At 42.5% G+C, this 15,750-nt stretch overlaps 2 protein-coding genes across 2 annotated transcripts; both read right to left on the bottom strand.

The window, feature by feature from the left end:
• Positions 1 to 5,818: 5,818 nt before the first annotated feature.
• On the bottom strand, positions 5,819 to 6,838 carry LOC100396471 (uncharacterized). Its single transcript, XM_008980261.6, has 2 exons — positions 6,508 to 6,838; positions 5,819 to 5,909 (listed from the first exon to the last, which is right to left on the bottom strand). Exons 1-2 carry the CDS (start codon positions 6,835 to 6,837, stop codon positions 5,838 to 5,840), a joined length of 402 nt encoding a protein of 133 aa, XP_008978509.2. The 5' UTR covers position 6,838; the 3' UTR covers positions 5,819 to 5,837.
• A 7,403-nt stretch (positions 6,839 to 14,241) lies between these two features.
• On the bottom strand, positions 14,242 to 15,455 carry LOC108588103 (ADP/ATP translocase 2). Its single transcript, XM_035271900.3, has one exon. The coding sequence runs from the start codon at positions 15,420 to 15,422 to the stop codon at positions 14,526 to 14,528; it is 897 nt and encodes a 298-aa protein (XP_035127791.1). The 5' UTR covers positions 15,423 to 15,455; the 3' UTR covers positions 14,242 to 14,525.
• Positions 15,456 to 15,750: the final 295 nt, after the last annotated feature.

Here is a 15,750-nt window from a genome sequence, read left to right as displayed (position 1 = left end):
CATCCTGGTGCAAATTGGCAAACACATGTATACTACTGCTGAGTCATAGGGCATTTTATATGCCAGTTTTAGTCGACACTGCCTGGTTTCCCAAAATGATTGTACTAATTTATACCCTGTCAGCAGTGTATGAGTTTTTGTTCCTTATATCCGTGCAAGATTTGCTATTGTCTGTTTTGTTGTAATTCATGTCTTACTTTGAATTAATTTCCCTATTATGGCTCATGACAATTAATGTTCACTTAAATAGCCAAACACAGGATTTCCATTAAAAATGTTTATAACAAATAAGAAAATAAATGCTATAAAATATTTTTAAGTGGATTATTAAATCAATAATTACAGGTGATAAGAGATGAGCAAAAGAAAAATTACTCTAAAACACAGCTATAATGAAATTATCATTTTCGCTGTCTATAAATTAGAAAAAAACATTATTTTGTATCTACTTATTTATAGGGATTTCCGTATTTTATTTTATTTTATTTATTTATTTTCTTAATTATTTATTTTTTTTTTGAGACGGAGTTTTGCTCTTGTTACCCAGGCTGGAGTGCAATGGCGCGATCTCGGCTCACCGCAACCTCTGCCTCCTGGGTTCAGGCAATTCTCCTGCCTCAGCCTCCTGAGTAGCTGGGATTACAGGCGCGCGCCACCATGCCCAACTAACTTTTTGTATTTTTAGTAGAGACGGGGTTTCACCATGTTGACCAGGATGGTCTCGATCTCTTGACCTCGTGATCCACCCGCCTCGGCCTCCCAAAGTGCTGGGATTACAGACGTGAGCCACCGCACCCGGCCGGATTTCCGTATTTTAAATGGAAAGGTTACAGCATCATGGATACAGTTTAATTCTATGTTGGTAAAAATAAACTAATAAACCCCCCTAAATAGGTGAACAATGAGGAAGGGTAAAAAAGAGTTTATTATTCATTCACCTCAGGTATGAAAATGTTTGACTTTATACATTTTTGCACCATGTTGTTCCAGTTACAAGTATTCATTACTTGCAATTCCTGGATCAGCATCAACATCACCTTGGAGCCTGTTAGAAATGCACATTCTCAGGCCCACCACAGTCCTAGAGAATCAGAATCTGTATTTTAACAATACCCCAGTGTTTCATGTGCACATTCAGGTTTGAGAAGTGCCACTTAGGTATTCACTGTGCTATAAAGAATGTGATTACTCAGCTGATTTTTCACTAATGACTGTAATTTCAGGACAGTCACATTAATACTAGTCATTGCTCCTCTGTAGTTGTACCTTGATGCCATTATAAAAATCAACATAACCTAAAACGAGAGAGGTCTGCAGTAAGGTAGCTAAAAGAAACTAAAGCAAATCATGGCCAATGTTTCTTGTGAGAACAAGCTATTTCATAAAACTCATCATGATTTCTATCAGTGTTAAAATGAATAATAATTTTGTATTGCTTCCTCACAGGAGATACTGAAAAAGAATCTAACAGCTTCCAAGAGACTCATAGACAGAAGCAGTGGAACAAGATGACTCGGAATCAACAAAAAGATTATAGCAAAGAGAAGAGAGAATGTTTGCAGTTTCAGGCACTTAAAAGAAAACCCAGGCCAGGCCCAGTGGCTCACACCTGTAATCCCAGCACTTTGGGAAGCTGAGGGGGGTAGATCACCTGAGATCAGGAGTTCAAGACCAGCCTGACCAACATGGTGAAAGCTCATCTCTATTAAAAATACAGAGGTAGCCAGGTACCGGGCATAGTGGAATGTAACTGTAACCCAGCTACTCAAGAGGCTGAGGCAAGAGAATCACTTGAACCTGGGAGGCAGAGGTTGCAGTAAGCTGAGATTGCACTGTGCCACTGCACTCCAGCCTGGGCAACAGAGTGAGACTCTGTCTTGAAAAGAAAAGAAAAGAAAAGAAAGAAAGAAAGAAAAGAATCTACCTCAAATATGACAAATATATATGAGCACTTTAGTGCAAGGCACTGTTTGGGCCTGTGGTACAAGATATTTAACACTGCTCTCAAAGAGCTTCCAAGTTACAGTAATAGACTAGAAACATGAAAATTGTACCAACCACTTACCACAGAAATGCTACCTAATGTACAGAATTCCCCGCCAAATGAACAGTTTATGATTAAATACACTGAGTTCTAAAGTAAGGTCATGCATTGAATATGTCCACTAGACAGCTGAAAGGGTAAAGCTGGAATTGAAGAAAAGGATCAGATGGAGTGGGGTCTGCTTGGATGTGCTAGTTAAGCCAAGAGAATGGCTAGGGTAGTCACAGGTGAGGACAGAGCAGAGAACCAAGGACGAAAGTTTTAGGAACTTGAGAAAGGCAGCAATAGGAGCAGTTTGGAAACTCGATAAACTTTTTTATTACAGAAGCAAAGAAAGAAAAATTTCAAGGGAGAAAGTGGCCTCATCATATACTCTTGAGGTAAAATGTGAGAATTCAGAGCCATAGATATAAATGTTTCTGGAAGGTGCAGAGGGCAGATCACAGCAGGCCAACGGGCAAAATATTTGGAAAGAAAGTGACAGTGAACCACTTCTAATTGGCCAATGAAAGCATCAACTAAAATAAATTTTAAGTCAAAATCTGTGCATTTGTTACCCAGGCATGGTGGCAGGCGCCTGTAATCCCAGCTACTCAGGGAGGCCGAGGCACAAAAATCGCTTGAATCTAAGAGGCAGAGGTTGCAGTGAACTGACATTACACCACTGCACTGGAGTGCAGCCTAGGGGACACAGTGAGACTCCATCTCAAGAAAAAAAAAAAAAAAAAAGGAAAAGTGCCTTTATAAATAGAAAGCAGGGTGAGACTGTAGATGCCAGAAAGAGATGATGTACTGGAGAACAAGGAAGGTCCTGAGGGAGATGCAGAATTCTGCAGAAGCCAGAGACAGCCTTGGAAGGGGCCTAAGAGTCTTCTCTCCTGGTAAAGAAAACCTAATGAGACAGAGCTTCCCGCCTGTAATCCCAGCACTTTGGGAGGCCGAGGCGGGTGGATCACGAGGTCAAGAGATCGAGACCATCCCAGTCAACATGGTGAAACCCCGTCTCTACTAAAAATACAAAAAATTAACTGGGCATGGTGGCGCGTGCCTGTATTCCCAGCTACTCAGGAGGCTGAGGCAGGAGAATTGCCTGAACCCAGGAGGCGGAGGTTGCGGTGAGCTGAGATCGCGCCATTGCACTCCAGCCTGGGTAACAAGAGCGAAACTGTCTCAAAACAAGACAAAAAAACCAAAAAACAGTTTTCAACTCAGCTGAGCATCACAATCACCTGGAGAGTTTTTAAAAATTCTAATACCCAGTCCATATTACAAATGAAATGAATCAAAATGTCTGGAGAGTGGCATGCGAGAATTAGTATTTTTTAAACTCCCCAGATGATTATAATGGGCAGCCCTGTTGAAAACCACTGCTCTAGACAAAACTATTGAGAAAGACCAAGGAATTCCCAGCTAATGGCCTTTAACTTCTCATATGGTTGATCTACTAGGAATGAAAGGTATCAAGTAAACTGGGAGTTAAAGGAACTCAGGTGCTAAAAAATGAGATACATTAGAGTCACAGTAGAACCCATTTGTAGTGAGCCAAGTAAGAAAGGTGAAGTCTTTCTTTAAAGCTCAGTGGTGAAGGTAATGTACAAGCAGGGATGGAGCCTAATCTGACCAGGGACACAACTAATAGTCTCCAGAGTGGGCAGTTCTGTAGGAGATATCATAGAGGATGTCAGCTGTCCTAATGGGGTGGGTGTACCTCCTGAGACTAAACAGACCAAGTACAACATAACATGGTTCAAGCCTGTTGATGACAAGGTCCAGAGTATGGCTGAAGCAATGTGGTAAACAGCAGGTAGTCTGGGAACCCCATCTGGGGGGAGAAAAGGAGGCAGGGTAGGGAAGTAAAAGTGGGCCAAGACAGGTAGATGTCATGAGTAAATGGCAGTGACAAATGGAGATGGGGGAATATGTAGTCAACAGTGTGTCATTTTCAAGTTATGACTGGCACTGACTTCTGGCTCCCAACTTTCCATTTCCAGTTATGGCTAAAATAGGAGAAGTACTGTCTCTGTAGTATTTTTTTGGGGGGGGCAGGGGAGGGGAGGCTACCATGTTTAAGTAGAGCAAAGGTAGAAAAGATACAGAGGTAATGTTAAAGGTAACTGCCCACTAAGAACTGGGGAATACAGTCACAGTGTAAAAAGGTAGTAAGCAGAAAACTAGAAAATTAGGAGTGGCAGAGAGTGGCTAGAGATCTCATAATGATAAAGACAGGAGTCAGAAGTAGCACATGCACAGAAGCAGGTATACCTAGAGGAGAGACAGGAGAGAGGCATGACTGTGCGGGGTAGTGCACATAAGTAATCAGAATCAACATTGGAAGGACCAGGTACACCAGGAACATTGCACAAGAATGGGGCCAAACAAGCAGAATTAGGCCAGTCACAACCCACATGCTTATTTGGGGGCAAGATGTCCCTCAAGGAACCTACCTTGTCTCAAGGTCTCAACTCTTGGAGCCTCAATGAGGGGCGGTCACTAGGAAGCTTCAGCAAACTGCAGCCCAGATAGGACTGAGCTCTAAGAAGCAACATTTCAGTCCTTGACTACTACATTCACAGAATGAAAACAAAGTTGGAATAAGGCATAATAGCCCCAGTAAAATGTGGAGGTGCTTCATGTGGAAACAACTTTCCTATGTTAACATGGAGTTGAGACACCAAATTTTAATCTTTGTAGGAATGAGCAAGGGTGGTGTTCTAGAAACACTCCCTGCAAATCAAAGAACCAGGCACTCACTCTTGATTTTTATATACAGGTAGGATTTATCACTAAGCTCGGTTCAGGAGGGTTTCCCCTTCACATGTGTATCCTATAATGACACATAAAAGAGAATTTTGCCAATAAAAACTTATACACTGACCAGGCACAGTGGCTCATGCCTGTAATCCCAGCACTTTGAGAGGCCAAGGGTATGGATCACCTAAGGTCAGGTGTTCAAGACCAGCCTGACCAACATGGAAAAACCCCGTTTCGACTAAAAATACAAAAATTAGCTGGGTATGGTGGCACATGCCTGTAGTACCAGCTACTTGGGATGCTGAGGCAGAAGAATCACTTGAACCCAGGAGGCAGAGGTTGCAGTGAACTGAGATTGAGCCACAGCACTCCAGCCTGGGCAAGAGGAGCAAAACACTGTCTCAAAAACAAAACAAATGAACAAAAAAACCAAACTTACACTCTACTTGGAATACACTGTTTTGTTTTGGGTTGAGACAGGGTCTAGCTCTGTCATCCAGGCTGGAGTGTCGTGGTGAGATTACAGCTCACTGCAACCTTGACCTCCTAGACTCAGGAGATCCTCCTGCCTCAGCCTCTGGATTACAAATTAGCTGGGCCCACAGGTGTGCACCACCACAGTCAGCTAATTTCTAAGTTATTTGCAGAGACTAAGTCTCTCTATGTTGCCAAATCCTGGGCTCAAGTGATCTTCCCACATCAACCTCCCTAAATGCTGGGATTACAGGCCTGAGCAGGGCCAGAGGCTACACTGTTACTCTTGGAAGTTCAAAGGTCATACAAACAGCACCCTTACCTCAGTTACATTTACACATCCCCTTACTTTCCAACGAGTTCCGTAAAAGAACCCTTAATGATCCCATAGCTGAGTTTGTTTTGTGCCTGTACCAAAGAAGGGGCACAAGTTACGTAATACATCTGCTCAAAAACACTAGTAAGTCAGTTTTGAAAATGCAGATATCTTCATGCAGTAAATTCCATGAAAATATACTTCCCCTTATTTAAAAAAAAAAAAGCTTCAAAGATGTTTAATTTTTTTATTTCAAAAATAAAATTGATTCATAAAGTGCAAGAAGTCATTTCTTTCCAGTAGTCTATATCCATTTTCATCAAGCTGTTGGAAACAGAAAAGAGGAAAAAATTAGAAATACACGATCTGTAACTTCAAATTGTACTGTGGTATTAAACCATGAACCATAAGATCTGGTGTTAAAGACAAGAAAACTGAGGTCCTGAAAACTTATGATGCACAGCTCTTCTGAAAATGCTAAGACTGGATGCAAGGTTCCTGACTTTCAGGCCACTGCTCTTTCCAGTTTACCAGGCTGCCAAAAACCTAAGAATTCAGTTTGGAGTTTACAATCGCCAAGGCAAAAATGCGCTACCAAGGATGTTACTGAAAAGAACTGGGGGTGGCAAGATCACTTCCCTGGTTCCTTCTTTTTTCTTTTGTTCTTTCCAGTATTTTCCATAGCGATGCTTAATGTCAGGGTGAGCAACATAGCACGTTGGTGAGACATTCTCATTAAACACCCAGTGAACTAAACTAAACTAAGACACCAAAGAACAAGTTATTAGGGAAGACAGAACTTCTTCCATCTTCTGGTGTCTATGAGAACAAGTCATCTTCTGCGACCTGACCAGAGTTGATACTAAGGTATCTGTCCGACCCCAAAGTCTCCCTTTGCAGTGTCACTATGTGTACTGCTCACCAACACTCCGGGAAGAGCCCGCCACGGCAGACGGGGACTCTGTGGCAAGCCTGGCTCTGGCCGCCGCCGGCCCGGAGCTCCTGCGCGGACATAGCAAGGTGGCCAAGCGAGGGATCGAATGAGGCGGAAGGCGCGCAGTGTCAGGCCAGGTCCAGCTTCTTCTGCGTTGCCGCCAGCTTGTCCTGCAGCCTCCGTTTCCTCCAGTCCAAGTAGCGCCTCCGCAGACGGTTCGCCTGCCAGCCCAGGAGTACTCCAGAGGCGAAGGCTACTAGCACTGACAACTGCAGCGTCCTTTCGGACACATCCGCCATGGCAGCCGCGGGCGTGCATCGCGGTCTACGGCGCGGCAGCGGGGTCAAAAGGCGCCGCGCGTTCAAGGGCGGGGCGCGGAGCGAAAATGAGGCCAAGGTGGTGGGGCATTCCCAGCGCAGCCAGCGAGACGTTAGTTCTCTGGAAACTCGCTAATAAAACCCGTCTGTCTCGCCTTCAACTGAAGACTTTCTCAGACCGTGGATGACCCCACCTTCCCCTCTCCTGAGCCCCCACAACATTTCTGGTTGATGCCTTACATCTTTAGCTAACATTGGGGGCGTGTCTTGCTAACCCAACACTAAGCTCTTCACCGCTTTGTCTTTTCTTTCAGCAATAGAATGCGAGCCATTTGTGTAACTTTAAATTTTCTGGTAACCTGTTTTTTTAAAAAAAATAAAAACAATAACATGAAATTGTTTTTAATAATATATTTACTTATCCCAATATATACAGGATGTTATTTTCAGCTGTAACTTTTTTAATTATTAAAAAGCAGCTTTCTTTTTTCATGCCAAGTCTTTGAAATTTGGTGTATATTTTACAGTTAACAGCACATCTCAATTTGAACGAATTTTCAATGGAGATACTTGTCAGTGTCTAGATTTCATAAAATGTATAGCTGAAAAAGTAGATTCATATACAAGCTGTTCTAAACACACAAATATTTTTCCAATAACCAAATGGAGTACCAGTTTTTAGATTAATTTAAATTCATTAAAATTTTTTAAAAATTAAAAAGTTCTTCAGACACATTAGCCATGCCTGGGACCAGTGGTTACCATATTGGACAGCACAGATCTGCGTACCATGCCATCCCAGAGCTAACATAGGGTCAAAATTATTGGGATAGGAAACAAACAAACACATTTCTAATGATGAAAGTAATTTTGACACCCTCCCCCACCATGATTTCCACCTCCTGGTGTTCAGGCCTTTGAGTAATCCCCTCCCCTTGAGGGTGAGTGGGATCTGTGACTTGCTTCTAACTAATATAATAAAGCAAAGGTGATGATGATGTCACTCCTCTGATTACTATGTATATTAATCTGTTCTCATACTGCTAATAAAGACAAACCTGAGACTGGGTAATTTACAAAGAAAGGAAGTTTAACTGACTCACAGTTCCATGTAACTAGGGAGGCCTCACAATCATGGCAGAAGTCAAAGGAGGAGCAAAGGCACATCTTACACAGTAGCAGGCAAGAGAACCTGTGCAGGGGAACTCCCCTTTAATAGACCATCAGATCTTGTGAGACTTATTCACTATCACAAGAACAACACAGGAAAGACCCACACTCATGATTCAGTTACCTCCCTCTGGGTCCCTTCCATGACATGTGGGAATTTTGGGAGCTACAATTCAAGATCTGGGTGGGGACACAGCCAAACCATATCACTGTGTATATAAAATTTCTTTAGCAAATTAAAGACTCTCCTGTAGCTTGATGAAGTGGACATGCTGGAGAAGCTCACAGAAGAAAGAACTGCAGTGGCCTCTAGGAAAGGCCTCCAGCCAAAAAGCAGCAAAAATCTGAAACCCTTAGTCCTAAAACCACAAGGAAATGAACTCTGCCCACAATCTGAATGAGTTTGGAAGCTATTATTTCCCATTTGAGCCTGCAGATGAAAACACAGCCTTGCTCCTTGATTGCAGTCTTGTGAGATTATAACAGAGGACCCAACTTAATTGTGCTTGGATACTTGACCCCTGGAAAATGTGAGATAATAAATGTGTATTGTTTTAAGTGACTACGATTATGGTGACCTGTTGCACGGTATAAGATATGGGAAAAAACTGACATTTTTCCCACTTTAACTCTCAATACAGACCACCTCTGGTCACCAAACAATACATTCAATACTCTGACACCAGAATTGGGATCAGGGAGACCTTTTTCCTATACACCAATCAATTTTGCAGCAGACAATAGCTGGGTGTCCTCTAATTCAATTAAATTTTGACACTTACCTACCTAGGTATAGAATCAGGTCCCACAGGTTTAGGGCTCAGTCCCACAAGACTTCCTCCTACTTCCAGTGCCAATCACAAATAGGTCGTCACCCATACTTCTGAAGAACCAGTATAAATCAGGAATTCCCACAAACCCCTTCTTAGCTTTGATTAATTTTCTAGAGAGGCTCACAGAAATCAGAGAAATGCTTTACTTGCTTTTACCCACTTATTATAAAGGATATTACAAAGGATATAGTTAAACAGGCAGGTGGAAGAGATGGATAATGTAAGGCATATAGAAAAGGGCATGGAGCTTCCATATGCAGTTCAGGACCACCACCCTCCGGGAACTTCCACATATTTAGCTATCCAGAAGCTCATTCAAACCCAATCCTTTTGGGTTTTTAAGGAAGCTTCATTACATAGGCATGGCTGATTGCATCATTGGCCATTGGTGATCAAATTAACCTTCAGGCCCTTTCTCCTTTCTGGAAACTAGGGAGTAGGGCTGAAAGTCTAATCATGCCCTGGTCTTTCCTGTTGCTAGTCCCCATCCTAGGGACCTCCAGTTATCTCATTAGCATACAAAAGGCATTCTTATCAATCAGTCTGGAGATTCCAAGGATTTTAGGAGCTGAATGCCAGGAAACAGGAATGAAGACCAAATATATATATATACACGTATATACATATACATATATATATAAAATCACAATATCACGCACAGTAATATAAAAGGAATAAAGCCCTGAAAGAAAGGTTAGCAAGTGGAGCCTGAACTCTTAGATTAGGGACCTGACTCAGGGTCTCTGCAGAGATCAGCAAATGGACTTTCATACTTAAGGTAAAAGGTATCTTAGGAGGGAGATGATAAGGATAATGTTGGGTCCAATGTGAATTCACATCTGCCACATTTAATGTTCATTTACTCAACAAATATTTATTGAATGCTCCAGTAGGCATTGGGAATGTACAGCACAAGGTCTGCCCTCAGCACAGAGTAAAAGAGGTAGAAAAAAAAATTGTAACACAATGTGATGAGTTGGAATATGTGTGTAAGTATGTTGCTTGGACTTAAAAAAAATCCTCATCATTGTAGTTTGGGAAAATAGAAGAAAACCCTCAGAGACATGCTTTCACTTAAAATCCATCCAATCTCTCAGCTACTCCTGTCAGTTCTATTTTTAAAACATAGCCAGAATGAAATCGCCTCTTACCACTCTATTGCTACCAACAGGTCCAAGCTGCCATCACCTCTTCTCTGAGTTATTGCATTAGCCCTATCAGGTTTTCATGTTTCTATGTATTTCCACCACGTTCTCTTCTCAACCCAGCAGCCAGACCTTTGAAATCAGAAAAAGTTTAATCATGTCACTTGTGAAAGTGGATCATACCATTTGGGTCATTCTTGTTATACCCAAATAAAACAGATTTGAGAGGGCAAAGGAAAAGCACTCAGGACATGAAACATTGCTCCAAGAATATAATTCTCTGCAAGCCTGGCTGCTGACGCCACCTGCTATAATTTGAAACCAGTCATATCTAAGGCTACTAAAACAATCTCCTGAAACTCTAAGAATAGTTTGACCCATTGCTGTCACTTATCAATCAAAACTTGTCAGCTTGTCAAAACCTTACTAGTGCCAATCAACTTTCTGAGAGCAAAACATAATGTTTCTCTTAAAAATAAAACCTCTAAGTGACTTTTTGTTCTGCAGACATACCAAAAACCATCCAGTCTGCATGTATGTCCCAAGTTGCAATTCTTTCTTTCCAAACAAAATGTGTTAATTATAGAGGGTTGTCTCTATGTTTTGACTTTGACACACACTTAAACTCTGCAGTTGCCAAAGCCCCTCTGGTGGTCCTGAGTGCTCTGCGTGACCAGTTCCCTTCCACCTCTGAGGCCCCCTTTGGCTTGCTCACTGTTTCTTGAGCTCACCACAGGCATGCATGGTTCTGCCCAAGAGCATTTGCATGTGTGGTCCCCCTACCTGGCATACTCTTCCCCAGATACTTTCATGAGTAACTTCCTCACCTCCTTTAAGTTTGTGCCAACTGTCACCTTCTCAATGAGGTCCACTCAACTATTTAAAAATCACAAACTCAACCAGCTTCCACTCGGGGAATGCCTACTCCTGATCCCCACGACCCTGTTTGTTCTTCTCCAGAACTCGCTGCCTTCAACACGTATTATACTCACTGTTTGTAGCCTGTTTCCCGTGCTAGAATGTAAGATGCTCCAGGGCAGGGATTTTTGTCTTCATTGTATACTGGTGAATCCCAAGTACCGAGAACAGGGACTGGCATGTAACAGACACTAAGTAAACATTTGGTGTTGATGACAGTGGAGAATGGTCAGGGAAGACTTCTGAGTGGATGGCTGAACTGCATCTTGAAATATAAGTCACATATTGAGAAGAATCTAAATTCCTCTGTGTCTCACTTGCCTCATTTATAAAATAAGGAGTTTAGTGTTACTCAACAACTCTAAGACATTTTAAAGAGCCACTCTTGGCAGCCTCAAGTTGTGTACTTGTGCCACTGGTGTTACCACAAATTTGAATCTCACTTGGAATTCTAGCCTCATCCCTAAGATGCCTTTGAACTAAAAATAAGCCAGATCATGTATACCAGAGTCGTGAGTGTGGGAAAATCTTAGACACACAGAATAAAGCCCTGAAAGAAAGGTTAGCAAGTGGAGCCTGAACTAAAAGACACTAGGGACATGGCTTCGTTTAAGCAGAAAGAGCCACTTACCACTGGAGATAATACAGCTGCTGGATAGAAGGCAGGGACATAAAATTAAAAATCCCTCTTAAGGAGCCGCTGTGTCCCCAGCTTGCCACTTCCTGTTTTTCTCCTGAGTGAATTGTTTCAATGGAGTATTTTAGTGGACTTCACAATGGTAAACCAGCTTTGAGGTAATGCTTAAATTTGGATTAACAGGCTGAATAGTCAAGCATAGTAAGTTAATTGATTGGAAGAGTGCCTTTTGAAAAATACGTTAACTGCCGCTGTTGAGATTGCTGTTTGAGGGGCTTGCCAAGGGAAAAGATTTTACCATTTGTAATGTAAGATCTTATTGGTTGTAAATAAGTTCATTTAAAGTGTGTAAAAAATCAGTTTCCTCTGCAACTCCCAGACCCTAAACAACAAAGTGATCACTTTGTACCTTAAATTTAGCCCCCATAAACAGTATAGTTTTGCCATGACTAAAATGGAGCACTCACCTCAATATATCCTTGAGTTTTGGCCCTAAAGACTCTCGCTGGGCCTGTTGCACCGGAGACACAAGCAGAGAGCCCAGTGTCTTGGGAGTCTAATCACCAGGCCCTTTGTCTCCCAGTCTCTTCCTGTGAGCTTTTGGGAATGGGAAGGGAAATGCCTGTAGGGTTGGGTGATGTGCTCAAGTTCTTTGCCTGCCCCCATCAGTACCAACAAACAACATCCCAAGAGAGTGAGACTTGAAGGAAATAGGCAGAAATACCAAGTAGATGGGCTAGGTTGTGTGGTTTCCAAATGGGGATCATTTTGTCCCAGTGCAGGGCAAGGACACGAAAGGTTCCATGGGAGAAAAAAGAGCCTCGAGCTTTGATCCTTCTTTTTCACGGGAACTCAAAGCACTTCAAGTCTGCCTCTCTGTTCTATAATTCTGAAGACACACGGTAGAGTAGCCTTACATAACCCTTTCAGGAAGAACAGGAAATCCTTCTGAGTAAGAAACCAGCCAGTCCCATAATTAATTCCAAGGTAAGTTTTCATCTATAATTCACTAATTATTCCAACAAGTATTTCCTCGGTGCATACTGTGTGCCAGATATTCCATGCTGATTCAATCTCAAGGATCTTAATCTCTAGGAGGGAGAATGACAATAATCAAATACTCACACAAATAAACACAGTGGTATAAACACTGATGAGTGCTCTGATAGAAAAGTACTGTGTGCCAGTTCTGTGTGCACAGAGGAACCTGAGACTGGGAGGGTGAAAATAGTCAGAGGAGGCCTCTTACAGCTAAGACTTGAAGTGAGAAACAGCAGTAGAAATGAGAGAGAATGGATTTTTGTGGGCTGAGGGAATATATTTTGTGAACATTCTGGGGCTGCAAAAAGCTGAATCAGACTGGGGTGTGCAGTGGCGTACACAGGTAATCTCAGCACTTTGAGTGGCCAAAGTGGGAAAACCACTTGCTTCCAGCAGTTTGAAACCAGGCTGGACAAAATAGCAAGACTCTGTCTCCACAAAAAAATAAAAAATTAGCCAGGTGTGGTGGTACTTGTCTGTAGTCCCAGCTACGTGAGAGGCTGAGGTGGGAGGATTGCTTGAGCTTGAGAGGTCAAGGATGCAGTGAGCCATGATATGCATTCCGGCCTGGGTGACAGAGTAAAACCCTGTCTCAAACAAAATTATATGTTTTTAAAATGCTGAATCAGCAAGAGTTAGAAGGATAGGAGTGGAAGAAAGGTGGAACAAGTAGACAGAAAGTTACAGCCATATCAATGGCTTTGGATTTTATTCACAGTGAAATCAGCAGCCTTTTTTTTTTCTTAAGCAGGGGAATTGCATAATCCCATTTGCATAGTAATAACTTTAATCTTATTTTAGTTGGAGAATGGATTAGAAGTCATCAAGGATGAAAGCAGGGAGGCCAGTTGGGACACTATTCCAGTAATTCACATAAGAGACAATAGTAGTGTAGCCTGTGGTAAACAATGTTGGGGAGATTTGGTGTTGTTCTGTGCATGAAACATGTGGTGGGAGAAGAAAAGACACCCACACAATACCTTTAAGGGTAAACAACCTTTATCCCACATAAATGACAGTGTGGATATAATAAGCAAATTGATATAATAACCAAATTGCACCGGGAAGGGGATATATATATATATTATAGATATATATATATTATAAATATATATATTTTTTTTTTTTAACACTCACCAGACTATGGAGGATTTGTCAGCAGACCAGAAAGCAACAGCCTGGGCTCCAAAGTCAGCCACTTTTCCATGAAAAGACAAGGAGAGGGCTCATGAAGCTTCGGCACAGTCTGGGACCCTAGCTCTTTTTCTAACAAGTTGTTTGGCATGAAGCCCAGTCATGAGAGCCCTTTGTGACTGGGCACAAGGAAAGCAAAAAGGTCAACTTGTTTTTGCAACTGTCTATTGTTTTTCAATAACTAACATATAGGAATAGATTGAAATAGAGATTTCTCTGAAACAGTGCTGGATGAATGCCTCAAGGGCTCACACGACCTGTTCTGGGACTTGGTGACCATTGTTTGTGTCCATGTTCAATTGAGTTCACATTTAATATTTAACCTTTTCTCCACAGGTGTAGATGATAAAGCAACTCCATCTTGGATGCTAACCTATTATATTGACTTCTGATTAACCCCTGTTCTGGGAATGCCTCTGAGATTTCTACTTTTTCTACTCTTCACTCTTGTCTTTCTGAGGGGTTGATTTCTTTTTTTTTTTTTTTTTTTTGTTTTATTTTAGATATTTTTATTTCTCCAAATTTGATATTTATCAGGAGTGACTGAAATAAAAAATATAATTGAGTCCCATCATCATCATGGAAATGGCTTTAAGAGAAAACTGGTCAGATGAATATTATTGCTTCCCATTTTCAACCAGTAAATAGTTGCCACAGATAAATTGACAGCCAGGAGTCTGTCGAGAATGCTCAAGATATGTTATATAATACAACATGCCTGTTCATGGGGGGAATATTCCCAGGAAATAACTTATGTGTACTTCTTGATTTCATCATACAAGACAAGTACAAAAGCACCACCCATGCCTCGGAGAACATTGGACCATGCACCCTTGAAGAAAGCTTTGCCTCCTTCATCACGAGCAATCTTCCTCCAGCAGTCAAGTGTGCCTGTGTACATGATGTCAGTTCCTTTGCTCCCCGACTGCATCATCATGCGGCGGCGAACAGTGTCAAATGGATAGGAAGTCAACCCAGAAACAGCAGTGACAGTCTGTGCGATCATCCAGCTGATAACGATGTGAGTGTTCTTGGGATCTGGAAGCATTCCCTTTGCAGTGTCATAGATACCGAAGTAGGCAGCTCGGTAGATGATAATACCCTGCACAGACACATTAAAGCCTTGGTACAGGCCCTTAATCCCATCAGATTTGTAGATCTTAACCAGGCAGTCGCCGAGGGCTCGGAATTCCCTTTCAGCTCCAGCTTTACCCACATCTGCTGCTAGACGGGTACGGGCAAAATCAAGAGGGTACACAAAACACAAGGATGTGGCCCCAGCAGCACCGCCTGATGCCAGATTCCCTGCAAAGTAGCACCAAAACTGGGTCCTCTTGTCCACACCACCCAGGAAGATCTGCTTGTATTTATCTTTGAAGGCGAAGTTAAGGGCGTGGGTGGGGAAGTATCTGATGACATTAGCCAGGTTACCGCGCCAGAAGGACAGGACTCCCTGCTCCTTGGGAATACGGACCACGCAGTCTATAATACCCTTGTATTGCTTATCTGCAGTGATCTGCTTGCTGGCATGCTGTACCTGCAGCAGCAGCTTGACCCGCTCGATGGGCGCTACCGCCGTCTTGGAGATGGCTGCGGCCACTCCACCTGCCAGGAAGTCCTTGGCGAAGGACACAGCGGCATCTGTCATGTTGAAAGGAAAGAGGAGGCAGGCTTGCTGCAGGACAGGACCAGGCCGGGAACCGGCTTTGACTCCGGGGCTGCGGGCGATTTCAATTGTTACACATTCCTTCCCTGTGGTACGTAATCCCTGGGCCTAGGGGATAAAGGCCCAGGGATCCACTATCCCTTCTCATGGCTGCCAAAGGCTATCACTTCTGTTTGTAAGCCCCTCTTAAATGTTTCTTTCTGAGGAGGCAGATTTGTCAGCCTCCTTCTTTCACCTCTCAGCTTCCTGGGCTTTGGGAGTAAGTTTGCATAGACTTGCTCACCAAGAACATTTAGGGTTGACAGTGTTT

Source organism: Callithrix jacchus, chromosome 14 (genome assembly GCF_049354715.1).
Source record: "Callithrix jacchus isolate 240 chromosome 14, calJac240_pri, whole genome shotgun sequence".
Taxonomy (NCBI): Eukaryota; Metazoa; Chordata; class Mammalia; order Primates; family Cebidae; genus Callithrix; species Callithrix jacchus.
The sequence above is the reverse complement of the archived record's forward strand: the minus strand, read 5'-3'. Positions and strand labels throughout refer to the sequence as shown.

Excerpts from the sequence above, each read along its gene's own strand:
- LOC108588103 (XM_035271900.3), bottom strand. The coding sequence starts at position 15,422 with ATGACAGATGCCGCTGTGTCCTTCGCCAAGGACTTCCTGGCAGGTGGA.
- LOC100396471 (XM_008980261.6), bottom strand. The coding sequence starts at position 6,837 with ATGCACGCCCGCGGCTGCCATGGCGGATGTGTCCGAAAGGACGCTGCA. Across the intron at positions 5,910-6,507 it reads GGGCTCTTCCCGGAGTGTTG|CTTGATGAAAATGGATATAG; the intron begins GTGAGCAGTACA and ends TGTTTCCAACAG.